At 46.5% G+C, this 27,878-nt stretch overlaps 3 protein-coding genes across 3 annotated transcripts in view; 1 reads left to right on the top strand and 2 right to left on the bottom strand.

The window, feature by feature from the left end:
- Tecpr2 (tectonin beta-propeller repeat containing 2) overlaps window positions 1–10,945 on the bottom strand; it is a 96,043-nt gene extending 85,098 nt beyond the window's left edge. Inside the window, exons 1-2 of the mRNA XM_028764488.1 lie at window positions 10,887–10,945; window positions 1,275–1,561 (exon numbers count right to left, since the gene is read on the bottom strand). Of these exons, the coding sequence (XP_028620321.1) occupies window positions 1,275–1,493 (219 nt within the window). The 5' untranslated portion in view covers window positions 1,494–1,561; window positions 10,887–10,945. The remainder of the gene's footprint in view (window positions 1–1,274; window positions 1,562–10,886) is intronic.
- Window positions 10,946–11,778: 833 nt separating this feature from the next.
- On the top strand, window positions 11,779–23,410 carry Cinp (cyclin dependent kinase 2 interacting protein). Its single transcript, XM_028764567.1, has 5 exons — window positions 11,779–11,837; window positions 14,261–14,429; window positions 17,509–17,632; window positions 19,980–20,109; window positions 22,813–23,410. Exons 1-5 carry the CDS (start codon window positions 11,831–11,833, stop codon window positions 23,013–23,015), a joined length of 633 nt encoding a protein of 210 aa, XP_028620400.1. The 5' UTR covers window positions 11,779–11,830; the 3' UTR covers window positions 23,016–23,410.
- Window positions 23,411–27,845: 4,435 nt separating this feature from the next.
- The window catches only part of Znf839 (zinc finger protein 839), a 17,885-nt gene continuing 17,852 nt past the window's right edge, over window positions 27,846–27,878 (bottom strand). The window contains exon 9 of the mRNA XM_028764548.1: window positions 27,846–27,876. The gene's annotated coding sequence lies outside the window, so the exon portion shown is untranslated. The remainder of the gene's footprint in view (window positions 27,877–27,878) is intronic.

The following is a 27,878-nucleotide window of genomic DNA, read 5'->3' as shown; positions in this document are numbered from 1 at the left end:
CATCCAATAGTGTCTGCTGTAGCACAGCCACATGAATGCTAATCATTTTTGTTATTTTTAAATAAACATAGAAATCTGGAGATGTAGCTCAGTGGTAGAGTGCTTGCCTAGCATGTATAAAGCCCTGGGTTTACTCTCAGGACCTCAGAAAAAGGGGGTGCTGGTGAGGTAGCACACTAGGCCACGGGACTTTTCACCAAGCCTGGGTAGCATGAGTTCAATCCCCTTAGACGGATATGGGAGAAGGAGAGCATGGACCCCTGGATTGTTCTCTGACCTCCACTGACTCATAAATACATACACATGAAAATAAATAAACAAATAAATATAATTTAAAATAAAAAAATACATATGTGGAGATTTATTTAAGTTTTAAAAAACCAATTTTATATCAAAATTATAATATTTATGTTGATTAAAACAAGAGTTTATACTCTAGACCTAAAAGTCTTGCCTTAGTCCTCCAACGCCCTCTAACCACAGACATGACAGAGTGCCATAAGGTTGCATGGTAGAAACCAAACTCAGTCTCATAAAAACAACATATTCACCAGGCAAAGCTTCAAAAGCTTGAAATATTAATGCTTGAGAGACTAAGTCATAAGGATTATGAGTTCTAGGCTAGCCTGGGCTACATACATAGTGAGGATTTTTTGTTTTGTTTTTTGTTTTTGTTTTTAAGGTTAAAGCTATGGCCTGGTTTGGTGGTACACATTTATAATCCCAGCATTCAAGAAGCAGAGGCAAATGGATCTCTGTGAGTTTGAGGCTAGCCTGATCTACAAAGTGAGTTCCAGGCCAGCCAAGATGGTTATACAGAAAAAACCTGTCTCAAAAAAAAAAAAAATCGCCGGGCGGTGGTGGCGCACGCCTTTAATCCCAGCACTTGGGAGGCAGAGACAGGCGGATTTCTGAGTTCGAGGCAAGCCTGGTCTACAGAGTGAGTTCCAGGACAGCCAGAACTACACAGAGAAACCCTGTCTCAAAAAACAAAAAAAAAAAAAAAAAAAAAAAAAAAAAAAAAAAAAAAAAAAAAAAATCAACAAAGATCAGAGCTCTATACTTAGTAAGATACAGATGCTGATTATGTTATGTTATGTTATATTATATTACATTTAGCTGAAGATGATAGTCAGGTATTGCTTGAGTGAGGTACGATGCTGGAGTCTAGCAAGTCAAAGGTAAAGTATGCCATGTCGAACAGTTGGAACCCTAGCAGTAAAAACAGCAGCTACAGCTGGTACATTGTCAGAGGCAAAGACAAGCAGACTTACTTCGAAGTTGTACTTCTTCATCTGGTTGATGTGTCGGCAGTACAGGTAGAGCATGCCGATGCTGCTGCCCACCGCAATGTAGTCCCCGTTGGTATCCAGGGCTGTGAGGTAGACCACAATAGAACGAAAGCCTCTCTGGATCTTTGTGGGAATGGCATTGAGGAGATAGTACAAAGGGCAGAATTCTCGGAATGTTACAGGCTCTGATATCGATGCCATGGTCAAGGTTTCCACAGATGTTCTTCAGACAGTATGATGTTTATCTGTCATCTAGGGAAACCTGCAGGCTACAGAATACAGCATTGTAACTCTTTCAGGCCTAGCCATGCCAAAAAATAATAATGTTTAATAGTGGGAACATGATATTTTCAGGCAGATAAAATCATAGCTGGAGGGGCCGAGGAGACAGCTTAATGGTTCAGAGCATGTAATAATGCTCTTGCAGAATACTTGTGTCAGACAGCCCACTACCTCCTGACCTCCAGCTCCCAGGGAACTCACGCCCTCTTCTGGCCACAACCCACATTGCACTCACATGCACATATTCTCATCCAGACATGGGCATACACATGAAAGTAAAAATAAAATAAATTGGGGTGACAGAAATGGCTGAGTGGTTAAGAGCACTGACTGCTCCTCCGGAGGGCCCAGGTTCAATCCCCAGCACCCTCATTACGGCTCACAATCATCACTGACTCCAGTTCCAGCCCTCTTTTGGCCTCTTTTGAACTCCACGGGCAAAGCATGTGCAGATCTACATGCAAGCAAAACCCATACACATGAAATAATAATAGTAAAATAAGAATGAAAAATAAAATTTAACCTTTAAAAAAGGAATTCTGGCTAAAGCTTAAGCAGAGAAAGCGAGACGTGAGGTAGCTTCAGCATTTGAGTTTCGCGTGCACTGCAGTTAGGAATAGCTCCCACAACGCTAGGGTGAAACAGAAAAGCAGAAAGCACAGTTCTTACAAGGAGTTTATGATCTAGCCAGAGAGGCCAATGGAAGAACAATAACAACGAGAGAGGAGAGAGAGAGAGAGAGAGAGAGAGAGAGAGAGAGAGAGAGAGAGAGAGAGAGAGAGAGATATCTAGGAATTAACTCTGGGTTTCCTTGAGAAAATGCATGATTAGTGTGAATTGAAGTGAACCAGGAGCAGGCCTCTCCTGAGAAGACTACCACTGTACTGTCCTTTTCCAAAGCACTTGTCTCTCTTGCCTAAATAGTCACAAAGGCAGGGTGGTGGTGGCACACGCCTTTAGTCCCAGCACTTGGGAGGCAGAGGCAGGCAGATTTCTGAGTTTGAGGCTAGCCTGGTCTACAGAGTGAGTTCCAGGACAGCCAGAGCTACACAGAGAAACCCTGTCTCGAAAAAACAAAAAAACAAAAAACAAAAAACAAAAACAAAAAGTCACAAAGATCACGGCTAAATTCATTTTAATCTTCTTAGATAAGTAGAAGAATGCTTGTAATCCCAGAACTCATGGGAATGCAGCAAGAATATTGCTCTAAGTTCAAATTTAGCCTGGGCTACACAGTGAGTTCCAGGTCAGCATGGGCTACAGTGAAAACACTCAAAAACAAAATAATCTCCAACTTTTCTTAATTAAGAAAAAAACACAGCTTTAAAATTCTTTGCAACACATGCCTAGCCAAAAGAAGTTTTCAGTTCTACTGAAAACATCCAATAATACAGTCTACCTGTCTGAGCAAGACACAGGAGAAAACCTGTATTAGAACAATAAGCCCAGTCTAGAAAAATGAACTCCCCTGTTAATATCTGGTGAAAAAGCAGGTCCCATAGCCACCTCAGTGTTTGGAACCCAGTCACCTTGCAGCTCCCACCTGCCCTTCCATGAATTAAATCAAGATACTCTACCCACACCAGCACCTGGTACTTAACAAAGTTCACTCACTCATTTAAGCCTTACTCTGCCCTAGCACGTGGGTAGCCTCTTCCTCAACTTTCAGAAGAAAGTACTGAAGTGAGACCCAGTGGGACCCCAGAGCTGAGCCTTGAACACAGCTCTGATATAACCAACAGGTACACGTTGATAATCTGTCTGACTCAACCTGGAGGTATAGTTTACACCTTCAGATTTTGTCCTAGTTAGGGTTACTACTTCTGTAACACTATGACCAAATGCAAACTGGAGAGAAAAAGACCTATCTGCTTTACACCTCCACACTGCTGCCCATCACTTGAGGAAGTCAAGACAGGAACTCAAGCAGGCCAGGAACCTGGAGGCAGAAGCAAAGATAGAATGATGCTTACTGGCTTCCTCTTCATGGCTTGCTCCGCCTGCTTTCCTATAGAACCCAGGACTACCAGCCCAGGGGTGGCACTGCCCACAATAGGCAAGGCCCTCTCCCACCTATCACTAAGAGAATCAGTGCCTTACGGCCCATGTGCAGCCAGATCTTACGGAGACATTTTCTCAATTGAGACTCTCTCCTCTGCAGTAACTAGCTGTGTCAAGTTGATATAAAATTAGCCAGCACAGGCTCCACGAGGCCTTCTGAGCCTTGCTTAGTAACTTCTTGGAATGCTCAATTCACTATCCCTTTGAACTGTGAGTTCTCTAGTACTCTACGCGTGAGTGACTGAGTCCTTAGTCTTCTTCTGATTAGGTTCATCAAACCCACTCTCATCTGAGTGCCTTGAATGATCTAAGTGCCATTCAGCTTTTGCTACAAAGAAGGGCCTCAACAACCAGGCTTCTGCTGAAATGCCCGTCCTACACGAGATCTCACCTAACCACTCACCCCAGCTCAGCACTCCTATCATGCCACCTGCTTTGCTTTGTCTACATGTTCTCTATATTCTCTGAACATGGAAGCATGTGCATGCATGTGTACATGCACAGACACACAGGTCTATAAACCCCATGAGAGAGAGAGCAGAGGCCACAATGCCTCACTTGCTCCCCTAGAGCATCTAGAAAAGGGCTTGGGATGTCAGCGGCACTGGGCAGGTATGTACCAAGCACATGAATGAATGATGACAAAGGATAACAGAGGAGCAAAGAGTGAGTGACAGGAATGGAGCTGCATCAAATAGCTTTTGAAAGCTCAAGGCTGGGAAAATGCAGATATAATTTCCACACATGGTAACAGCTAATACAGTAAAGGTCCACTGTAGAGAAACATCCTGAAAGTAACTAATAATGACAATAATAATTGTAACTCCATCCTTGATTGTTAGGGACCTAACTGGAACATATTCTCTTAATAGAAGCCAAAAGCTCTGAAAGGTTCAGAAATCTGTCCAAGCCACAGAACTAATACAACAGAAATCCAAACTATGAGAACTGAACTGTCTAAAATACCAGCACATCACAAATGAATAGCCTTACAAGGACCACACAGCTTTGACTAGGAGATGCCTGTTCTCTGAATCAGACTACACAAGCACCCTAGAAAAGTGGATAAACCCACAAGATCCAAGCAGATGCAAATGGCACGGCTGGCAGACAAAGCCAGTTAGCCACTGGCTATTACTTTTCAAAGCAGGTAGACCAAGTAAGAGCACAGGGCTCTGAAAATAAGGAGCAGGAGTAAAAAGAACACTGCAGGGTATGACAGCCCGGAGCCTGAGAGGCTTCCCAGTTAGAGGCCAGTGAGGACTACAAAGAGAGCTGCAGACCAGCCTGGGCTACTTGTGGGCACTGGCTCAAAAGCACAAATAACAACAAAAGCCAAGAATGCATTATATGGATCACTAAAATTCTCTTTTAAATGTTTGATTTTACCATCATAAACCACACAGAAATATATCCAATCATACTCTTGGAAACAGTTTTTATTTTTAAAAATTTATCGTTGCCGGGCAGTGGTGGTGCACGCCTTTAATCCCAGCACTTGGGAGGCAGAGGCAGGCGGATTTCTGAGTTCGAGGCAAGCCTGGTCTACAGTGTGAGTTCCAGGACAGCCCAGGCTACAGAGAGAAACCCTGTCTCGAAAAACCGAAAAAAAAAATTATCATCGTCATCACCACCACCACCACCACCACTATAGGTATGGGTGTTATACCTGCATGTATGTCTGTGTACCATGTGTATACCTTGTGCCTGCAGAAGCCAGAAGAAGATATTAGATTCCCTGGAACTGAAATAACAAGACAGTTATGAGCTACCATATGCTGGGACTCAAACTCAGGTCCTCTGCAAGAGCAACAAGTACTTAACTGTTGAGCCATCTCTCCAGTCCCTATTTTTAATTCTTAATTATATTGCAAGTGCCACTGAAGCCCAGAAGAGGGCATCAGTGCCTCTGGACTCAGAGTTGCAAGTGGTTCACAACCACTTGAGATGGATGCTGGGAACCTAACTCAAGTCTCCTCTAAGAGCAACAGGTGCTCTTAACCGCTATGCTCTTTCTCCAGACCCTTTGAAATATTTAAAAAGTAGAAAAAGGCTAGTCCAGTGGATGTGAATTAACAATACTAACAAGGATTTTTATTTTTTTATTTTTATTTTTTGGTTTTTCGAGACAGGGTTTCTCTGTGTAGCCCTGGCTGGCCTGGAACTCACTCTGTAGACCAGGCTGGCCTCGAACTCAGAAATCCGCCTGCCTCTGCCTCCCAAGTGCTGGGATTAAAGGAATGTGCCACCACCGCCCGGCTAACAAGGATTTCAAGAAGTGAAAATATTAAAATGCATTGTCAAATTGTTTTCCACAGCTGTCATAATAATCTTTGCTTTAAACATGTTTTCCTAAAGGACACGGAGAGGTCAGTAAGTCACAGCACTAGGTGTGGTTCTGGGTTACTCAGAACCAGGTCTGCGCCTTCCACTCAGTAGTCACACAGGGAAAGGGCTAAAGCTGACTGTAACAAAACTTGCCCACAGAAAGCTGAAAAGAAATGAAGAGCGGCTGCCTCCCTATCTTGTGAGACATTTGAGGAAAACTATTTAGATTCAATGGCCACTCCTGACTAGTGTTTTTGCATCCCTAGCCTGCCCAATTTTTCCACAAGTTTGAAGGCTGCATTTGCTGTACCTCAGGTTTAGACCCACTGCCATGAATTAATCGGAGGCTCTCTGCAGTAGAAGAGCAGCAGCATATTCGGTGGCTAATGACATCAGAGGGAAAAGGATGAGAGCTAAATCCCAATGCTATCCTAAGAGTAGCTGGGGACCCTGGGGAAATTATGTAATGGCTCTAGGTTGCCATTTACCCATCTAACAATGGTTACGATAATAAGCCACATGTGGTGACACACACCTGTAATTGTGGTGATGTAATAATTCTACCAAAATTAACTTTTGAATGCTAAGGAGAGTACAATTCTAAATAGCACCAAAGCCGGACTCTGAGTCCAGCGCTGTTGGGGCTGAAACCCTGGTGCTCACCAGTCCAGAGCTCCTCCCTCTTGCTCACCTCCATGGGCGCTCCACATACTGATGCCAAGGACCCCTTCTCCACACTCAGGCTTCACAGTTCACCTTCCCTCTTCTCAGAAGGATCTCCTTCATGTGGCTTTTCATTCTGGGGCCTCAGCAGGAACATTATCACTCCAGAGCCTCTCCAGGCCAGATCATGAGTGTCCGAGCTTCCCTTTCTATCATGCCCGTCATGACTCTCACCACAACCCAAGTCTTCACTTGCTACTAACCTCTTCCGTGAGAAGGGATGCCAATCCTCTCTTAGCATAGAGTACATGTCCGTAAATAGTGGTTGAATGAATAAAATGTTAACTTCTAGTCTTATTGCAAAAGAACAATCTCAAGGCAATCCCCTTCCCTCTGCCCTCCCCGCTTCTGTTTTTCTCTCTGTTCTTATCTTGTTAGGAAAGAGGTCTACTACTGTGTTATATATACTTCAGTCCTTTTGTTCCAGTCTTTAAGCTAAGAAATGCTAGGGCCGAAGCGATGGCTCAGCAGTTGAGACACTACTGCTCTTCCACAGCACATGGACTTGGTTCTCAGCACCCACCCACAGAGCAGCTCACAACTGCCTGTTAACTCCAGTGCCATGGGATCTGACGCTTTCTTCTGGCCTCTGCAGGCATTGAATGTACATGGTACATATACAGACAAGGGACAGATATGCATATAAATAAAATTTAAAAATATATAAGCAATGATTCCTTGGCTGTGAGTATTTCAGTTAAAAATGCAAAAGTTGAGTTAAAAACAGAAGATGTGGGCAAGAGAGACAGATCAAGGGGCTGGAGAGATGGCTCAGTGGTGAAGAACACTGCTCTTCCGGAGGTCCTGAGTTCAATTCCTAGCCACCACATGTTGGCTCACAACCATCTGTAATGGGATCTGATGCCCTCTTTGGGTGTGTCTGAAGATAGCTACAGTGTCACTGTTATTTTGGCTGTCTTAGAACTCCCAGGAATCTTCTTGCTCAGTTTCATGAGTGTTGGGAGTACACGCATACAACACCATGCCCAGTAGATGAAGTGTTGTTATAGTAGAATTCAAAGGAACAGGGAAATAAATAAATAAATCTTAATAAAAAAAAAAAGGGAGAGAGAAACAGATCAATGTTTAAAAGTGCTTGCTACTCTTTCCAGAGGACCTGAGTTCAAGTACCCACTTCTGAAGGCTCACAATTCCTTGTAACTCTAGCTCTAGGGCTCCAACACCCGCTTCTGGCCTCCATAGGTGCCCACATACAGGTGACACACACAAAACCAGTATATGAAAGGTAGAGTACGTCCAACCACTATGGTAATGAGCACTTCCCAAAACTAGACCTAGGAGTAACCTGGAACCCAAATCACATGTCACCACAGGCTCTGATAACATTTCCATCCCAAGGACCTTCTCCAAACGCAATACAAAAATGACAATTAGTATTCCTGCAGTTTTTATTTAAGACAGTCTCAGTCTGGCCCATGGTCCTCAAACTTCACAGTGCTGGGATCACAGGCAGACTTTCATGCCTGCCACACCTCCATCCCCCTTCCTTACTATTTAATTGAAACTGTTACTTCTATGTGTAAGTCCGTACACACAGTCTGCTGAAATTATTTAGTGTAAGCACATCTGGCTCCTACAATCTATCTTTATTTGGACTTTTAAGTATGTACTCATTTGAGGCAGTCTCACACTGTAATTTTGGCTGTCCTAGAACTCCCAGGATCTTCTTGCTCCGTTTCATGAGTGCTGGGAGTACACACATACAACACCATGCCCGGCAGATGAAGTGTTGTTATAGTAGAATGGAAAGGGACAGGGAATGATTGACCTTACTGATGAAATGCTGTCACTTCCCTGCTCTCATTCCTGCTGGCTAGTCAAATGTTCACGGGTTAAGCCCAGTCCAAGCACTGAAACCAGACATTTGAGCCTTGCGGTGGTAACTCACACCTTGAATCCCAGCATTCAGGAAGCAGAGGCAGGGGGATCTCTAAGTTCAAGACCAGCCTGGTATACAGAGCAAGTTCCAGGATGAGCAAGGCTACACAAAGAAACCCTGTCTTGTACAACAAAACAAAACAAACAAACAAACAAACAAACAAAAAGAAACCAGACATCTGAACAAAGCTCTGTATCTAACTTCATCTCCATCTATATTCTCTGCTCCAGTTGCAAATTTTAAATTTTTATTTTTTTATTGCTAATGTGTGTGTGTGTGGTAGATGTATAAGTGTATTTGTGCCATGGTGTGTATGTGCCATGACACATGTGGAAGTCAGAGGACAACACTATGGAGTCAGTTTTCTCTGTTCACCTTTACATGGGTTCCAGGATTAAACTGAAGTTACCAGGTTTGCCAGGCAAGTGCCCTTACCTAATAAGGCATCATGCTGGTCCCCTAAACGAGTCCTAGGATATGGAAGCATTGGAAGGATGAAAGATGAATGCCATAAATTCAAGACCAGCTTGCCCTACACTGACAGTTTACAAGCTAATCAAAGTCTGCACAGCAAGATTCTGCCAAGCCTCACCTCTGACAAACTACTAATACAAACAACTAATAGGCTACAGTAAATCAACACTCAACACATACTTGTTGGATTAATCTCTCTCAAAACTCTGTGCTGAGCCAGGTATGGTGATGCATACCTATAATTCAAGAACTCAGGAGGCTCTTAGCAAGTCTGTGGACAGTCTGGGCTTTCAACTAAGATCCTGTCCCCAAAAGAAAACAAACAAAATACTATGCCACACTGCCCCAAGACCACAGCAAAGATTCACTGGAACTCTCATGACCAGATCCAAAGGGTTCACTCATGGGAAACATACATTCTGAACTTGCTTCTGCCTCAACAATCCAGAAAACACACCACCAAGCTGGGTGTGGTGGCGCACACCTTTAGTTCCAGCCAGGGGCAGGCAGGATCTTTGAGTTCAAGGCCAGCCTGAGTTCCAGGACAGCCTCAACTAGAAAGGGTTCAACAGAGAAACCTTGTCTTAGAAAACAACAACAACAACACAAAACAAAACAAACAATCAAAAACCCACTACCTAATTCCTGCCTGTTGATTCTACCACACTCCCTGTGTCAATCCTAGTGGAAACGTCTCCACACTTGACCCTAATGGCCATTCTTATTAGCACACCATCTCCTACCCTGTTCTTCACCTCTCTAAATTCAAAAGATTGTTGTTACCGTCTGCTTTCCTTCTCCCTACTAAGTGCCAGCAGCCATTTTGTTTAAATTATATAGAAGCTACTATGAATCGAGATCCTCTTCAACCCAAAAAGATAACTTCCCTAAGGAAAACTAAAAACCAACCCAATAAGAACCAGTCTTCCATTGAGGAAGACAATGTGGCTACATCAAAACAACTGCTTAGGGCTAGAGATGTAGGTTAGCCCTTAACAGTTAGGGCTGCCCTTCTAGAGGACCAGAGTTTAATTCCCAGCACCCAGATGGCAGCTAACCACTTCCAGGGGATCTGATACCCTCTTCTGACCTCTGTAGGTACTGTACACATGTGAGTACACAAAATACAAGGAGGCAAGACATCCATTCACATAAAATACGATTTTTAAAACTTAAGGGGGGGGGCGGGGAGGGAATAAACCCCTGGAGGACTTTACTTCATCTTCCCCATCCTTGGGTCCCAAAAATGAACAGGATTCTCAGGTTTGAAATCTCAAGAGCTAGACTACAACCTTCCTGAGAGAGAGTGACTGGGTATGAAAGGTAAGCATACACCCCTAGGGCACAGCCGCTGGCATAGGGAAAGCCTTAGTAAATACTCAGTAAATGAACAAACATGACCTGTAAGTCAGGTTACAAAACCAAACAAAATGGTCACAGGTATATCAGCATTACAGCTGGGTGGGAGTAAGCACAAAAAGTGTTACAGCTTCAAAGACAAGGAGTCTCTGGTGATAAGGGACAAGAGCTACTTCTTACCTAGGACCTGAGTTTCCCACAACTCCCTGCTCCAAAAGTTTTTAAAACCTTGGCTGCAAATGATCATTCCAGTCAATGACAAAAACGATACACCTCACATGCTGCCAACAAATGGAACAGAAAACTCCCGAATATCGGTGAGAAAGAAAGGAAGCACAAGGGGCAGGAAAGAGAAGTGAAGTTGAGTTGAGAAGGGAAACGAAAGCAACGGGAAGCCAGAGACTTAAGGCACTACAGGAAAAAGCAGCGAAGCCCACAGAGCCGCGTGGGTGACAGCAGGGACTAACCTTTATTGGCATCATTCAGACAGACCCTGGACGGTTGGTTGGGCATCCACTGATCCATTTAATTTCCACTATCCCAAGATAAAAAACTTATCATTTTACGGATGACGAAACTGAAGCTAGGAAGTTGACACTTTGCTTCAGTAAACGGATAGGAAGGAGAAGCACAGTGACCTGACCTCGAGTCTGACCCCAGGGTCACCCCATTCTTTAACCCTCACTGTCCATTTCGCCTCGGAGGCCACACTGGGAGGCATTCGGTATCCATCGAACCAAGACTTACTGAACTCCTACTGGGTGCCCAAGCCAGCTGCTTGGTGCTGGTAGGCGAACGTAAGGGATCCGGCTGAGGATCCGAGGACAGAACAGAACGCAATGTCAATCTCAAGGCTGGAGGAGCCTGGAGCCCGCCGCGAGAGGGATGCAGGGTGGGGCAGGAGGGGAGGAGCGAGGGGAGCTGGGGCGCCCGGGCGGCCCCGGGGCAGTGTGCGAACGCTGCGACGCCCGGTGCTCTGCACAGACTCGGGCTGACAGACGCGCCGCGTGCGGCGGCTGCCAGGGGCACGGCAAGACGGCTGTGGAGACTCTGAGGGGCTGAGACAGGGAAAGGCGGCCCTGCCAGGGGGAGGAAAGGCGAGGGGCGGCGTCGGGGACGTCGGAGGTGTCCAGCACCCGCCCGCGCGCTACCGAACTCACCTCCCGCGGCAGCCCCTCAGCACTCCTCAGCCCCGCCAACCCGGAGGAGGCGGGATGGACTCCGGGCCGCAGGGGCTGCCGGGAGCCTGTTGCCTAGGCAACGGGTTAGGCCTCAGAGAGCAGCAGTGACTCCGCGGAGAGCTAGAGCGGCAGAGCCACAAGTGTCGGAGGACCCGAGGAGCGGAAGTGACATCACTTCCTCACTCCGTGGGCGGGGCTTCGGGTCTCCTCGGTATCTACCTGTGGACCGCATGGAAGGTGCGTGAGAGGGCTGTGCTTTCCCTAGTTATAGAGGCTGCAGGAAGCAGGTTTGGGGTGGAAGGTCATGAGCCCGCGGCGTGACCTGCAGGGCGCGCCTGGACCTCGCGGGCTGCCGGGAGCCTTGTTCATTCCCGTGTGAGTGACGTCTGAGTGTGGTGATGTACGTGAAGTGACAACGGTGTGGCGCTCAGAGCATCCCGGAACACATTGGAGCCAAGCCTGACCTGCCAGCCCCTCGGGAAACCCTTCCCTGTACTCCCGCAGTCAGTGAGACCGGCCGGGGGCTCGCAGTTTGTAATAAAGGCTGTCTCTGTGTCGATTAGTGTCAGATGGGTCAGTGCGTTAGCGTATGACAGTGGTCTTGTCACTTGAGTCTCAGTTTGGTTTGGTAGCTTACAAGAGGGTAAAGCAGCTAAACCTCTGCTGTGCCTCTCTCCGAGCTGGCCTGTGACTCACATTACACATATTTCCCTGTTTGTCTCTGAGTGTCTAGAAGTCAGAGCTCTGCTTTGGGTTCCTAAGTGGATCCGGCAAACTAAGTCAGATGTGACTTAGGAACAGTCACCGAAGGACGAATGTAATACAGGAAGTAAGAGCAGTTCCTCCATGTAGCCCGTTTGATTCTAAATCTACTATGTGTGCAAGATATGGGAGGGGACGAGACATAACTCCTACTCTGGTTGAACTAAGTCCTGCGTGAAATACAGAATTAAGAAATGGACTCGCGGGCTGGAGAGATGGCTCAGCGGTTAAGAGCACTGACTGCTCTTCCAGAGGGCCTGAGTTCAAATCCCAGCAACCACATGGTGGCTCACAACCATCCATAATAAGATCGGATGCCCTATTCTGGTGTGTCCGAAGACAGCTACAGTGTACTCATAATAAAATAAATAAATAAATCTTTAAAAAAAAAGAAAAAAAAGAAAGACATTGACTCGCTAGTGAATGTGATGACAGCCGGTAAATAGGAGGTAACATATCTATTGCAGTGACTGGGGGATCCAGGCATGGTTGAACAGGCTGCAGCCCAGGCTACCTGGGAGGCTGAGGCAGAAAGAAAGTTGTGAGAGCATCTCAGTAATATGGGCTGGGGATGTACCCCAGTGGAGCATCCACAGGGCCCTGGGCTCAAACTCCAATACCATCAAAGCAAACCAAAACACAGAGCACTAAACAAAACTGTGTTAACAGGGTGAGTGAGTACACACACGAACAGTCAACACAACCCACGCTGGAACAGTAGAGCAGCAGAGGCAGAGAATGAGCTAAGAGGCCACGGTGGAGAAGGAAGGACAGATTTGGGGACCAGTCGTGTGCCTTGTTAACTGGTTGTTATGTGTCCGGCCCTCGCAGCTTCACTTATTATTTATATATTTGTTTTACTGTCTTCGACAGTCTCACTATGTAGCCCTGGCTAGCCCAGAACTCACTATGTAGACTAGGCTGCCTTGAACTCATGTATCCACTTTGGAACAGAAACTGCTTTATGACCATTTTACAGATGAGAATATTGAGGCTCCAAGAGATTGACAAATATGCCTACACTCCCAGCTGGCAGAGGTAGGACTCACACCCAGGAAGCATGGTCTTCAAGGTATAACCCCAGAGCATGCAGCTGCCATGTGTCCTGGATTCCTCTCAGCTGCATGATGACTTAGGGTTTTAAGTCTAGAAGGCAGTACACACTGTTCTTGGTCTCGTTTTCCTCAGGCCTTGTGTTGAGTGAATCTCAGATGGACAGCACTACTTAAGGAAGGAGCTTCCCGGCAGAGAACTGTGTGTGCTGTGCTTTTGGTAGTGAGGGTATTTCACTAGGAGCTCTGCCTGGCTCTGCGGGCTTGGAGGTGGGGGTTAAGATAGGTGCTGGAGCAGAGATGCTGGCAGAACTTTGGACAGCTAAGTCACAGGCAGAGCAGCAGCAGCCTGCAAGATCACCTCTGCGTCTCCAGTGTCCCACTCTCTCAATCTTGTGGTGTGATGAGCTCTCAGGAGTCAAAATCTCAGTTTAAGGGTTCAAGGTGCCAGGTACAAGATAGTCGGAGTATAAAGAGTCAAGACTAGATCATCATCAGAGAAAATGGTAAGCGTGGATGTATTAGTAGAAAGTCAGAGCTTGTTTCTAACTCTTAAAGTGCACAAGGTGCTAGGCCAGGTGTGATGGTGCCCACCTTTGATCCAGCCCTGGATAGGTGGGAGGATCTCTGTGAGTTCAAGGCCAGCCAGAGCTACATTTGAGACCCTGTCTCCAAAAAGAAAAGTAGACAGTTTGAGACAAGTGTTTGTGGAGCCGTGAGCTGTGACGAGCCTCTTAGTTTCTGGGACATTGAGTTATCCAGTTGGTGTGGCATATCAGACCATTTTACTATGGAGGCCTGTGATCATGTGTTCCTTAACTGTCATGTTTCTCTTGCTCCTATTAGCAAAGACTCTTGGGATTGCAACACCAAGAAAACCTGTCTTATCCGTCAGTGCAAGAAAACTTAAGGACAATGCAGCTGACTGGCATAACTTAATCCTGAAATGGGACAGCCTGAGTGACAAGGGTTTCACCACGGCGAGCAGTATTGCCAACCTGAAAGTCAGCTTGTTGTAAGTACATGTTCAGTTCCCATGCTAGGTACTGTCACCTCTACCCACTGGGAGGACGGTCAAGAGAGTAAGAATTTCCTGGTGTAAATAAAGCCAAAAGAGTAGCAGAGTAATATCTGCACATATGCAAGGGTATGCTGACTGTTGGGAGGACACGCTGATAAGACAGAGACCGTGGGATTACAAGTTCGACACCTTGAGCTAGAGAGATGGCTCAATGGGTGAAGGTGCTTGCCACCAAGCCTAATGACTGAGTTCAGTCCCCGAAACCTACATGATGGAAGGAGACAGCCAAACTGCTGCAAGTTGTCCTTCATGGGCACAGTCATGGCATAAATGTGCCCATTCTTATATACACATTAATAAGTGTAAAAATAAAGACAAAATTATGCTACATATTGTTTAGTATATAAAGTTATAAAGAGATTGACCGAGGAGAAAGGGTTGAGTCCGTGATACTGTTATCTTTCAGGAGTGTGGGGCGGCAGGTAAGTGGGTATCCCTCTTGCCCTCCATTTTATTCATTTTATTTGGTTGCTATTTTGAGATAGTTTTACTACCCCAGGCTGACCCTGAACACCCTGTGCTCCTCCTGCCTCCGTCTCCCGAGTGCTGGGATTCCGTGTGCATACCACCACATCTGGCTTATGTCCATTTTGTGGTGGGAGCCACCTGTGTTGCCCAGGCTGATTCTCCTGCCTCAGTCTCCCTGAGGAGTTGGAACTACAGACGAGTACCATTGCACCCACTTCATTTTGTGTCCCTTGTTCTTTGCACACGTGGCTATTTTGCTGGCATGTTTGTCTGTGTAGCACTTGAGTGTCTGTCGTCCACAGGAGTCAGTAGTGGGTATTGCCCTGGAACTGGGAACTGCCATGTGGGTGCTTGGAAACAAGCCTGGGTCTTCTGGAAGAGCAGCCACAGCTCTTAACAGCTTTCTTTCTCCAGACTGTATTTGCTGTTGTCTTTCAGACTTCCTGATTTAGGTGTACGAGTGTTTTTATGCATGTATGCTTGTGCATCACATAGCCGCACCACCTGCAGAGGCTAGAAAAGGGCGTCGGGTCCGCTGAATCTGAAGCTACAGACAGTTGGGATTCTCCGAGGGAGTGCTCTGAAAAGGCGGCACGTGCCCTCAACCACTGAGCCACCTCTCCAGCCTCTATTCATTTTGAGACAGGGACTTATGCTGGCCCCGCAGACCTCAGACTCTCCATGTAGGGGAGATGACCTTCGGCTTCTGACTCTGCCTTCACCCCTGAGCCACTCCCTCTAGCTAAGACAAAGTTGGGGTGGGAGGACTTGAGAAATGACTCAGTGGGGTACTTTCCACTAGGTGGCAGCGCAGCGCACACCTTTAGTTCCAGCACCTGGGAAGCAGAGGCAGGTGGATCTCTGAGTTCGAGGCCATCTGGGTCTACAGAGTGAGTTCCAGGACAGCCAGGGCTACACAGAGAAACCCTGCCTTGGAAAACAAAACAAACAATACTTTCTATTACAAAAGAAATGGGTTCAGTTCCCAGCACCCACATGGCAGCTCATAGCTGTCTGTAAGTACAGCTATACAGGAACCGATGCTTTCATCTGGTCTCTGTGGGCACTGCATACACATAGCACACATACACACAGATAGACAGACAAACAACTGTTCATACACACAAATTAAAAATAAATGTCAAAAAGAGAAAAGAAACAAGTATAGTGGCTCATGCACTCTGTCCCAGCACTTGGGAGGCAGAGGCAGTGGATTGCCGTGAGTTTGAGGCTGGCCTATACAATAAAGCATGTTCGAGCCATCTAGGACTATATATCTTTTTTTTTAAAAAAAAAAAAATCTTATCTTTAAAGAAAGAAAGAAGACAAAGGAGGAGAGAGAACTCCCAGGTACTCACCATGCAGACATGAGGACTCGAGTTCAGAACTCAGAATCCAAGTAAAAAGCTGGGCGTTTTGTTGTGTGTTTGTAATCCTAGCACTGAGGAAGGAGAAACAGGCCACCACCCCAGCCCAGTCTGTTTTCCTAGATCTCAGTGATGAGAAACCATGTCTTAAAAAAGGTAGTTGGCTCCTGAGGAATGCCACCACAGGCTAACTGCTGGTTTCTGTGCACACCTTGTGGCTTACATGACACGATGGCATACATTATAGTGGGTGGTCACACTCGGTCATGGTCAGGCCAGAGAGAAGATCCTGGGATCCCAAAGCTTTTGAAGGGACCCCTTTCCCTACACGGATAGAAGCCTTCCCACTAGGCCTGGCCTTAAGAGTTGCACTTCCTTCTAACAGCACCATAGGCTGATCAAGCCTTTGCTGTCTACACTGTATGGATCACAGCCTTCAGTCTAAAAACCACTCACAGATTCTTGACCCTTTGGGAAGTGACCCATGTCATATGCATTTCATACAACCAGCATTAAGCCCTACACCAAGGATTCCACGTGGCCAGACTTTACTTGCCCTAGTACAAGCTCGAGTGGCCAGGGCTGGGGGATAGCTTAGCAGCAGAGCATGTGTGTACACGGAGGCCCGTGGCTCCATCCAAACACAACAAAGCTGAGTAATGAATGTGCTCACTGTGTGAACGGAATCCTGGTTACAGGAGAGTCCTGTTAGAAACCTCTTAGCTCTAGAGCTGGAGAGATGGCTGAGTGTTAGGAGCACTTGCTCTTCTTCAAAGAACTGGAGTTTGGTTCCCAGCAGCTCACAGCTGTCTCTAACTCTAGCTCCAGGGAATCCAGTACCCAGTTCTGGCCTTAACTGTATAAATAAGCATCTACTATAATGACTTTTGCAACACCTAAGCAATAGATCTAACATGATTGTGTAGATGATGGCTTTTATTGGGTTTATTATAGCAAAGTGAGGTGAAGGCTTTTTCCTTGTTTTCTTTTTTTTTGAGGCCAGGGCTACTGTGGAGCCAAGCTCCTCCTCCTCTTCTTCCTCCTCCTCTTCCTCCTCCTCCTCCTCCTCCTCCTCTTCTTCCTCCTCCTCCAGCACTGGGATTAGAGTTGTGCAGTCTCCTAGGGTGAGGTGAGTGTAATGAGTGTAATCTGTACCCACTATCTTCTGCTCTGTCCAGGAGTAAGGAGAAGGTTGAGTTAGAGAGCAGCAGCCCAGCTTCCAGTGAAGAGGAAGAAAAGACAAGTCTGGATAAGGGACTGGAAGCACTGTGTGAGGAGCTGCAGGCCATCTTGGACGGCTTGGTAAGACCTAAAGATGTTGGCCGTCAACTTCACTGTTTAGGGTTTGATTGACTGTGGGGGCATTCAGAACTGCTGGAGACCTTTCCGTCCAAGCCTTTCCTTCCACCTACCTAACAAGTCCTGGTGCTCTCCAGTCACCGCTGAGTACACTGTCCTGGGCAGCTTCAGCCACTTTAGGGTCCAGAGTGAATATTCAGATTTTGTGGGCCAGAGCATTTCTATCATGGAGACTTCTTGGTCCTGCCATATAACACTAAAGCAGCCACAGTCTTTGTTATCAGTGTGGACCTAGCAGTTCCTACTTTAGGTTGTAGTCCAGATCAACTGTATTTCCTGTTCAGCTTGTTTGCATTTAAGCATTAGGAGTTCTTCTGCCTGAAATACCATCTTCACAGTAAAGCTCTGTTGGGGAAGTTTTTTGACATTTCCTTACTGACTAGCACTGAAAGATGTCCCAGACTTACTTTGCATATTTCCTATCTCTGTCTAAGAATCAGCATTTTTTCCCAAGAAGCCTAGATCCTTGCATAGGAGAGTCCTGTTAGAAAGTGGTTAGCTGGGCTGGAGAGATGGCTCAGCAGTTAAGAGCACTGACTATTCCAGAGGTCATGAGTTCAATTCCCAGGAACCACATGGTGGCTCACAGCCATCTGTAATGGGATCTGATGTCCTCTTCTGGTGTGTCTGAAGACAGCCACAATGTACTCATGCACATAAAATAAATAACTCTTTAAATAATAATAAAAAAAAAAGAACGTGTTTAGTTAGCTGTATGTAGGGCTAGAGTAGATGGCTCAAGTGTTAGGAGCAGTTGCTGCTCTTTCAAAGGACTGGAGTTTGGTTCCCAGCATCCATATTGAGCAGCTCACAACTGTCTCTAACGCCAGCTCCAGGGAATCTAGTATCCAGTTCTGGCCTCCATGTGCCCCATACACATAAATAATAATAAGTCATCTTCTTAGAGAAAGCAAGCTCTACATGCTAGCCATCATGTTAGAACTTCCCTGCTCTGATGAACTTGGCTCTGTCTGAAACTGGCTTGGAAATGTATTCTCAGTCAGTGTTCAAACTCAAAAGTTGCAATTGGAGGCCGGGAGCACTGCTCTTCTTCTCTCCCCAGCCATTAAAGAGGTTTGGGGTCGAGTATCTTGTCTTGGGGGATGGGCATACTCTTTCCCCTAAGATGTACCCCCATTTCCATGTGATGCATTACTGTGGGAGACACTACAGCTGCTCTGTGGTGTGGGCTGCTCTTTCACTGTTAGCTCAGCAAAGCACACACAGACGGGACTTTGTCCCTGTTGGTGGCTAAGCTACAGATCTGGGTCAAGGCCTCCAGATTTCCCTGCTCTCTGAATCCTTCTAAGCTTTTCTAGAATTAGGAGGTGTCTAGAAGCTGCTGTGGGGTGCAGGCTTCTTTGCAGAGTTGAGTTCAAGAAGCACAGCTCCAGTCATGGCTCCGCCTCCTCAGCCTTGAGCATCTTCCCAGCTGCAATTGGAAACCATGGAGCCTGTCTGGAGGTGAAGCCAAGGGTAATATCGAACCGAAAATGATTGGAGAAGGAAGGAGAGACTTTTAAAGACTAACATTTGCTGAATGTAGTGTGTGCCGCTTTAGATAAAGCAGGGGTAGATGGTTGAGAGGGTCGAGTACAAGGAGTTATGACTTTGCTGCACTGAGGAGTCGGGATTTAGCTTTAACAAACCTTTGCTACATTCCTAGTTAGTTCTGAGTATTTATTTAATGATCACTGTATAGCCAGGTGTTCCATGACCCACGTCACTACCCTTCATCCGTCATGCTTTGGTCACTGTGGAGAAGGTGCTGCTGTCTCCTGCTGGGAGCTGGCAGAGGACACAGCAGCAGAGGGAGGGAGGTCTGTAGAGGCCCAGGGTTCAGGTTCTCGGTGCTTCTCCTGTGTGCGTATGAGGCTCCCTTTCATTCTCATCGCCGTATGGCTCACGAATGCTCCGTGAGAGTCAGAAATGCACTTGCTGGGTGCCTTTCTCTCTATTTCATTCTATAACAGCAGAGCACTGGGATTCCGCCAGGTCTCTGGAGCTAAGACACTACTGCTGCACAGAAATCTTACTGAGGTGGGACAAAGCAGGCTTTCCTTTCTCTGAGGCTGTGAAAACCCAGGGCTTAGTACCAAAGTAATGAAACCACAACTCCCACCTGTCTCCATGCCACTGGAAATCTGTCGTCTGTGGAGTTCATGGGGGAATACTGGAACTTCAGCCCCACCAGGACTACACGTCATAACCTTCAAGTCTTTATAGTTACTAACTCTGAGATGAGAAATGCTCAACAGTGTTCTCATATTTCAAATTAATATCTTTTCAGACTAAAATACAAATGAAAATGGAAAAGCTATCTTCAACCACCAAGGGAATTTGTGAACTAGAAAATTACCACTACAGGGAAGAAAGCAGCCGGCCCCCTCTGTTTCACACGTGGCCCACAGCCTTCTTTTGTAAGTAGGTCCTCTGGAGGTGGTTCTAAGGGGGGCATCAGCATTGCTTAGAGAAGGACACAGGGCCTTTGCCTTTTGAAAGAAAGAAGGGAAGAAAGAAAGGAAGGAGAAGGATAGAAGGAAGGAATGGCGGGCAGATGAATGTAAAAGTTAAGTAAGTTGAAGACAGATTTGGTAACATACATTCCTATAATGCTAGTTAGTAGTGAACAAGCAAGAGCAGGAAGATTGTCAATTTAAGGCCAATCTGGGCCATAAACTGAGAGCCTGTCTTTAAAAAAGTCAATCAACCGTCAGCTGGGGACACTTCAGCCAGCCTCATAGAAGATCATTGAGAAAAGTGAAATTTAGTGTGACAGTCTCCCGAGCAGGGATGCTACTGCTGTTATGAAACAGCATGACTGAAATCAACTAGGGAGGAAGCGTTTACCTGCCTTCTGCTTCCACATCATTTTCATCAGCGATGGGACTCAGACAGGACAGGGACTCAGACAGGACAGCAATGGCCATGGAGAGGTGCTGCTTACTGGCTTGCTTCCCCATGGCTTACTCAACCTGCTTTTTCATCGAACCCAGGACCACCTGCCCAGAGTTCACCCACCCACATCAGTTACTACTTAAGAAAATGCCTAGCAGCCAGACCTTACGAAGGCATGTTAGCAGTCGAGGCTTCCCCTTCTCCAGTGACTCTAGCTTGTGTCAAGTTGACATAAACTAGCCAGCATATGATGCAAGTTCATAATCCCAGTACTTGGGAGGCTGAGGCAGGAGGATCACAGTGAGTTTAAGAGCAGCCTGGGCTCAAATGGGGGGCTAAACAGGCTGGTAAGATGGTTCAGCATGTTGCAGGATATTTGATCACACTGTGAACCCAGAGATTGTGTTATTTACTGAAAAACAACCAACCAAACAAAAACCTGTTTCTAGTTATTGTGTGGCTCAGCCTTAGCACATGCCTCTAATCCCAAACACTGAAGGTAAAGTTAGTTTTAGAGGTAAGCAGCCATATTTGAAAGTGAAGTCTAGCCGGGCAGTGGTGATGCACGCCTTTAATCTCAGCACTTGGGAGACAGAGGCAGGTGGATTTCTGAGTTCGAGGCCAGCCTGGTCTACGGAGTGAGTTCCAGGACAGCCAGGGCTATATAGAGAAACCCTGTCTCGAAAAATCAAAAAAAGAAAAGAAAAAAAGAAAGTGAAGTCTAATTGAGTGGCAGGTAAGTGACAAGTCAGAGAAAGATTTGACCGAATAGGACATGCCCGACTCTCACAAGGAGAGAGAGGAAAGGGAAGCTACTTAAGGACCAGTGCAAAGAGAAAGAGGAGGCAGTTTTACCAACAGAGTTTTACAGAGACAGATTGGAAAACACACTAGACACAGGTGAAGGCAGACTGAGCCAGAGAATGAGAAGGAACTAGAAGATTAGTACTTTCTACCAGAGTTAGTTTGAGGCCAAGTGGGGCAATGCAGTCAGAGGCTGAGAGAGAAGCCAGGTTGAATCAGTCAGCTTGGAGAGTTTGAGCCAGAACGGCTGAGTCGAACCAGTGAGCCAGAGTAAAAGAATGTTTTCAGCCTTCTAAGTCTAAATAGAAGCTTCCAGGACCAGGCCTTAGGTTAGCAGATAGAGGCAATAAGACTCCGAGACAATTACATCAGGTGAATACAAAATACTTTGACATTAGCAGGTAAAGGCTCTTGCCACCAAGTCTGACAACGTGACTCTGATCTCTAGGACCCACATTAATAATAGAACAATTATTAACAATTAATAATAGAACAAACCAGTGACTGAAAGTTGCTGCTGACCTACACATTGTGTACACCGTGGGTTATACCCACATACAGACAGAATAAAATGCCAGAAAAACTTTGTAGAGGTTAAACTACTTGATATTGGAGTTTGGGGGTTTTTTTGGTTTTGTTTTGTTTCTTTTGATTTGATTTTCTCTGTGTCATTTAGGCTGCCCTGGAACTCACTCTGTAGACCAGGCTGGCCTCAAATTCTCAGAGGTCCGCCTGCCTCTGCCTGCCAAGTGCTGGAATTAAAGGTGTGAGCCACCACCACCCACCACCAGCCAGCTTTAATTTTTTAAAGACTGACTTTATTTTTAATTGTTTGTATGTGTGAGGGTGTGCACACACACATGAAGACCAGAGGTCTGTGTCCCCCGGAGCTGGAGTCATATGGACTTGTGAGCTCTTGATGTGTGCTGGAAATTGAACCCAACTCCTCTGGAAGTGCTTCAGTGCTCCTAACAGCTAGACCATCTTTCCAGTCCCGTTTCCCTTTTTAAACAGTCTTAGTATTTATCCTAGGCGGAACTGGCCCAAGCAGGCCTCAGACTCGTATCACTCCCCCTGCCTCAGTCCTCCACGACTCCCGAGTCTGGATGAAGTGGCTCACCATTACATTGCAAGGGTTGTGTGGCCTTGTGCTTCCTACCATGTAACCATCCAACTAGACTGGCTTGGTCCTTCCTTATCTCAGCACTCTTCTGATCTGCTGGACCTCCCATCCTCCTGCTTCAGCTTCCAGTGCTGCACTGTAAGCACTCACCACCACACTGTCTGTGGGCACTGGGGATTAGACCTAGGGCTTCATGCATGCTGGGCAAATACCAGCTGAGTCCCATTGCCAGCACTGATTCTGGCTTGAAGTTAGGACAGTGCATTCTCAAGCAGCCGTGGCGTGTGCTCTGTTGCAGATGAGGTCTCCCAGCGGCTCTCCGAAGCATACAAGAAGGAGCTCCTTTTGAAGCACACCATTGGTGCAGAGCTGGCCCATACTGCAGACCGCAACCTCAGCCTGACCTACCTGTCCATGTGGCTGCACCAGCCCTACATAGAGAGCAACAGCAAACTACAGCTGGAGAGCATGCTGCTTGAAACAGGGCACCGGGCCCTGTGACTCCCTGGCCACCTTGCCTGTGACCACGGCTTGGAGCTCCAGACTACTGGCTGGACAGTCACTTGGGTGGAACCTGTTTGCCTCAAGGCCAGCTCCTTTTAGGGTCCTGAGATCACTCTCCCGCTGCTGCAGCCTCTCCAGACACAGGCACTGCTGCAGCTGTCCTCCTGCTACTCTGTCCCAGCTATCTTGACGCTTCACTGAGTGACAGAAACAAGAATGGCTGAGGAGCCGAGTTTTGTAAACCAGTGGACTTTACGGTCACATCTGTGGTGACAACCTGAGTTTCCTATTTCTACCGTGTTCCTATCTACCTTTCTGTTTGTTTGTTTTGTTGTGCTGGAAATCAAATCCAGACTTCACACAAGCTGAATATCAACCACTGGTCCACACTCCCAACCCTGTGCTTAAAATTTGAAGAGAATGTTTTAGTTCTGAAACTATCCCAGAAATATTAGACATTTAAAGTTTCCTAAGTGGAGACTGAGGAATGGCTTAGCAGTTGAGAGCATGTGTGGACTTCTGGCCTCCCTTGGCAGTCACACAGATTTGCATACACACACACACACACACACACACACTCACACTCTTTGTAAATTTTATATGTACTTAGGGATCTGTGTATGGGCTGATATACAGAAGACCAGGGCAACTACGAATGGGAGTGGGGTCCTTGTCAGCCACCTGATCCAAGTGTCAGAAACCAAACTCCAGTCTCTGGAAGAACAATTCACGCTTTTAACTGCTGAGCCATCTCTCCTATGGCTGGAGATACATATATTTAATATATTGTATAAAATATATTAATAAAATGTATTGAAATATATCTTTTTTAATCCTGTAGAGTTAACAGTATAGAGTTTAGTGTCACAGAAATGAAAACCACTTACCAAACATTGCTGCTGTTTGCGTGAAAAGACAGACAAGCCAATAAGAGCAATAATTGAAGACTGTTTATATCTGGGGCCTGGATGTGCTGTGTCTGTCTAGCTTTCTCACGGTTAGCCACCCGCACACTACCCAAGTCCACAGAGAGCTAACATCACTAAGAACTGCCTGGGTCAGCTGGCCCTCAGGAAGGACCACTTGCACTTCCCTTCGCTCCTTCCTGATGGGGGCACACTAAGGCCACCCTTCTCATCCGGGGGTGGGCACCCTTGGACCACTGCTCCCAACTTCTCGGGAAGGAGGACTGGGCCCACATTGTTCTCTTCTCTGTGTCTGGGCACACCTGAGCTACACTGCATGTATGCAGGTCAGAGGACAGCTTTGGGTGTGGGTCCTTCTGCCTTGACATGGGGCCTCTTGTTCACTGTAAACACCAGGGTACCTGGTCTACCAGCTTCTGGTTTCTCCATCTCAGGCTCTGAATCCTTGTAGATACAGGAGTCACGTACACTTGTGCTGCTACTGCATTGGCTTTTCTGTTTCTAGGGATCTGGACTCAGATCATCAGGTTTGCACAGTACATGCTATGCCCTCTGCTGCTCCCTTTCCCCAGAGGAGGACAAAGGCCCAGATTTAAACATGCAGCTTTTCAAGGTTTGTGCTAGTAACTGGCAACTCCCAAGCTGTATTTACACACACACATGCACACACACGCACACACACACACACACACACACAAAACCTCATTTTTTGTTTTAACTCAAGCAGTTGCCTACAAAGTGCTTGGCTCAGAACAGAGCTCAAACACAAGTCAGACATATATTGTCAGATTTTCGGGCCAGTAGAAGTTGTATCTAACGTCATATTTGGAACCCGGCTTCTTGCGCAAATACCTGAGATAGTTTACTATAGGTTACTTAGCAAGGCAGTGGTGGCACACACTGTAGATCTCAGCACTCAGAGGCAGAGGCAAGCAGAGCTGAGTTGGAGGCTAGCCTGGTCTACAGAACTAGTTCCAGGACAGCTAAGGCTACACAGAAAAATTCATGTCTAAAAAAAAAAAAAAAAGAAAGGTTCCTTTGACCCAGGTAAAGTAACATGAACCTATAAGCTCTGCACGGGAAGCTGAGGCAGGGGGATTTTGATTGTGATGGGCATTGTAGGCTATTCCATGAGTTTTGTTTGAGTCGTGACCTCACGCTGTTGCCCAGGCTGATTGGACATACTACAGTCGTTGACTAGGCAGTATGTGGCGTGATGCCTACTTCTAGTTTTTGTATAACCTTCTATTTCCTGGAGTTACAGATTTTCAATATATTATCTTTATGTATGTGTGCCTGAGTGTCTGTGTACAGGTACCCAGAGTCCAAAGGAGGGTGTTGGATCCTTTGGAGTTGGAACTACAGGCAGGCAGTTGTGAACTGTCCACAAAGTGTGTGGCTCAGAGCACAGCTCAAACACAAATCAGACACATCGTCAGTAATCAAAATCAGTCCTTCTCCAGACTAGCGTGCACTCTTAAGGATTTCCTTAGGTTTTCTGAGACAGGGGCTTGCTAGGTAACTCATGCTTACTTCAGAATCTACACTCCCACCTCGGCCCCCAAGGACTGAGATTACCGACACACCTCTAGCTTCTATGTCTGCTTGGTGATTTGCTCCCTAGCCAGTCGTTATCACACAAGAGTGCTAACGGAAAGATCAATACTGCCAAGGACAGGCGGAAACACACACACTAAAGATAAATCCTGATTCTGCAGAGTACTTCCTGTCTGAATAGTCTGGAGGTCATCAGAGGTCAATATGGCACTTCAGGTTGAGCACAGTGGTGAATCACAAAGCATCTTCTATAATCCCCAAACCTGCCAAGTTAATGGAAGGAAACAAAAAGCTCGGATCCACCCTGCTCTGGACTGAGAAGGTCCGAGGATGGCTCCATAGTGAAGACTTTGGGAAAAGGGGTGGTTGGTGGTGTCTTTTGTAAAGCATGTCAGGAAAATCAGGAAGTACTGAAGGCAATGTAATAAATGTCCACATAGCCCAAATGCAGACTAAGGATTTAGGCAATGGGAAGCTCTAGGCTTCTGAGAAGTGGCCTGGTCCACAGGACACAATCCTGCCTAGGTCAGTCTGATGTCCCCCAGTTCCAGGCACTCCTGTTCTGCTAAGAAACCTGCCTGTTTGTCCCTGGGACCCCTGCTCTGAGAGTGAGAGAACAGGACGTACAAGGGCTGTGGGAATAGTTGATCTTGATTCAGCACAGCACCAGGATGTCCTGCAGCTGTGATCCCCAGCTCTGCCCTGCAGCTGTGTCTCAGGTGCTCAGGGTCTTCTTCCAAAGACTGCAGGAGTGAGCAAAGGACAGCTGAGGTCCAATGCTCCTCTAATGAGGACAAATGGCCTTCCCCTTTGTCCCACAATATTGGCATGGAAACCCTCACAAAGGAATCCTGAGAAGGTCTTTTACAAGCTGGAACATCCAAAGTTCTGGGCTTCCCTGTGAGCTCCAGGCTTCTGTAGAGCCTTTTATCCAATCACTGGAGAAGCAAAGGCAGGAGGAGGCTAAGTTCAGAGCCAACCTCAGCTATAGCAAGACCCAGTCTTAGGGGGGGAAAAGTGAACATAAAATCCAAGTGGCTAGCTGGTAAGAAGGCTCCGTGGTTATAGGCACTCTGTGCAAGTCTAGCAACCTGAGCGCCATCCCTGGAGTCAGATAAAGAAGGAAGGAAGCTGGACACTATGGCACACACCTTTAATCCCAGCACTCAGGAGGTAGATAGATCTCTTAAATTGGGGGTCAACTTGGTCTATATAGTGAGTTCCAGAACAGGCAAAGCTATGTAGTAACACTGTGTCTCAAAACAACAACAAAAAACCCACCTGATAGTACAGCCTGTCACTGTAGCTACTGGACAGGCTAACACAGGAGGATCACAGATTAGAGGCCACTTGGGCCACTTTACATGAGACCATCTTAAAGATGAAACTCAGTGATTGAGACTGCCTGGTAAGTTCAAGGCTCTGGTTTCAATCCCCACACATATCAACAAAGCAAATACAAATGACTTTCTTTTTTACTTTTCTCATTTTTGGGGGTGGGGGTGGGAATGGGGTTGTCGAGACAGGGTTTCTCTGTGTAGCCCTGGCTGTCCTGGAACTCACTCTGTAGACCAGGCTGGCCTCGAACTTAGAAATCTGCCTGCCTCTGCCTCCCAAGTGCTGGGATTAAAGGCGTGCACCACCACCGCCCGGCTCTTTTTTACTTGTCAATAGAACACTGCCAGAACAGCTAGCCTCGTAAGTTTTCTAACTGTATCCAGAAGTACAGAGGACATCTGTTGAAGAAACAGCCCATCATCAAGAGTGAAGGAGGTGGCACAATACAGTATGGCCGCAAGGCTGCTGAGTGATGATGGAATGAACTTACTGCAACAGCCACCACACTATATCGCTGTATAAGAGGGTCTACGCCTGCCACAGAATGCGTCTGTAACTCCAGCACTGGGCTGAGGCACAAGGATCACAAATTCAAGACCAGTCTGGGCTGTGCCAAACCCTGCTTCCAAAACCAGACAGAAGTATGCATATACCATTATTGTGACGAGGTCCTCAGAAAAGAGCCATAGAGCAGACATTATTCTTTATAAATAAATGGCTCGTTTGTGTCAGTATTCACATCAGAAAAATACACATGGCCTGAAATTGACCTTCTGGGGATAAAATCCATACAAATATAGGTTCAAAGGCCTGCCCTGCATGGCGAGTCATCCTGTCATGCTACCATTCAGTAGACAGACAGGAAGACTGTTCAAGGCCAGTCTAGACTACATGAGACCAGGCCTCAAAAACAGCACCCCTCCCAACATACATTCATTCATTCTCATTCCCTCCCTCCCTCCCTCTCTCTCTCTCTCTCTCTCTCTTTCACACACACACACACACACACACACACACACACACACACACACACACACCT

Source organism: Grammomys surdaster, unplaced genomic scaffold (assembly GCF_004785775.1).
Source record: "Grammomys surdaster isolate TR1022 unplaced genomic scaffold, NIH_TR_1.0 144, whole genome shotgun sequence".
NCBI classification, from domain to species: Eukaryota; Metazoa; Chordata; class Mammalia; order Rodentia; family Muridae; genus Grammomys; species Grammomys surdaster.
Note: the sequence above shows the minus strand (reverse complement) of the source record. Positions and strands in the feature narration are given on the sequence as shown.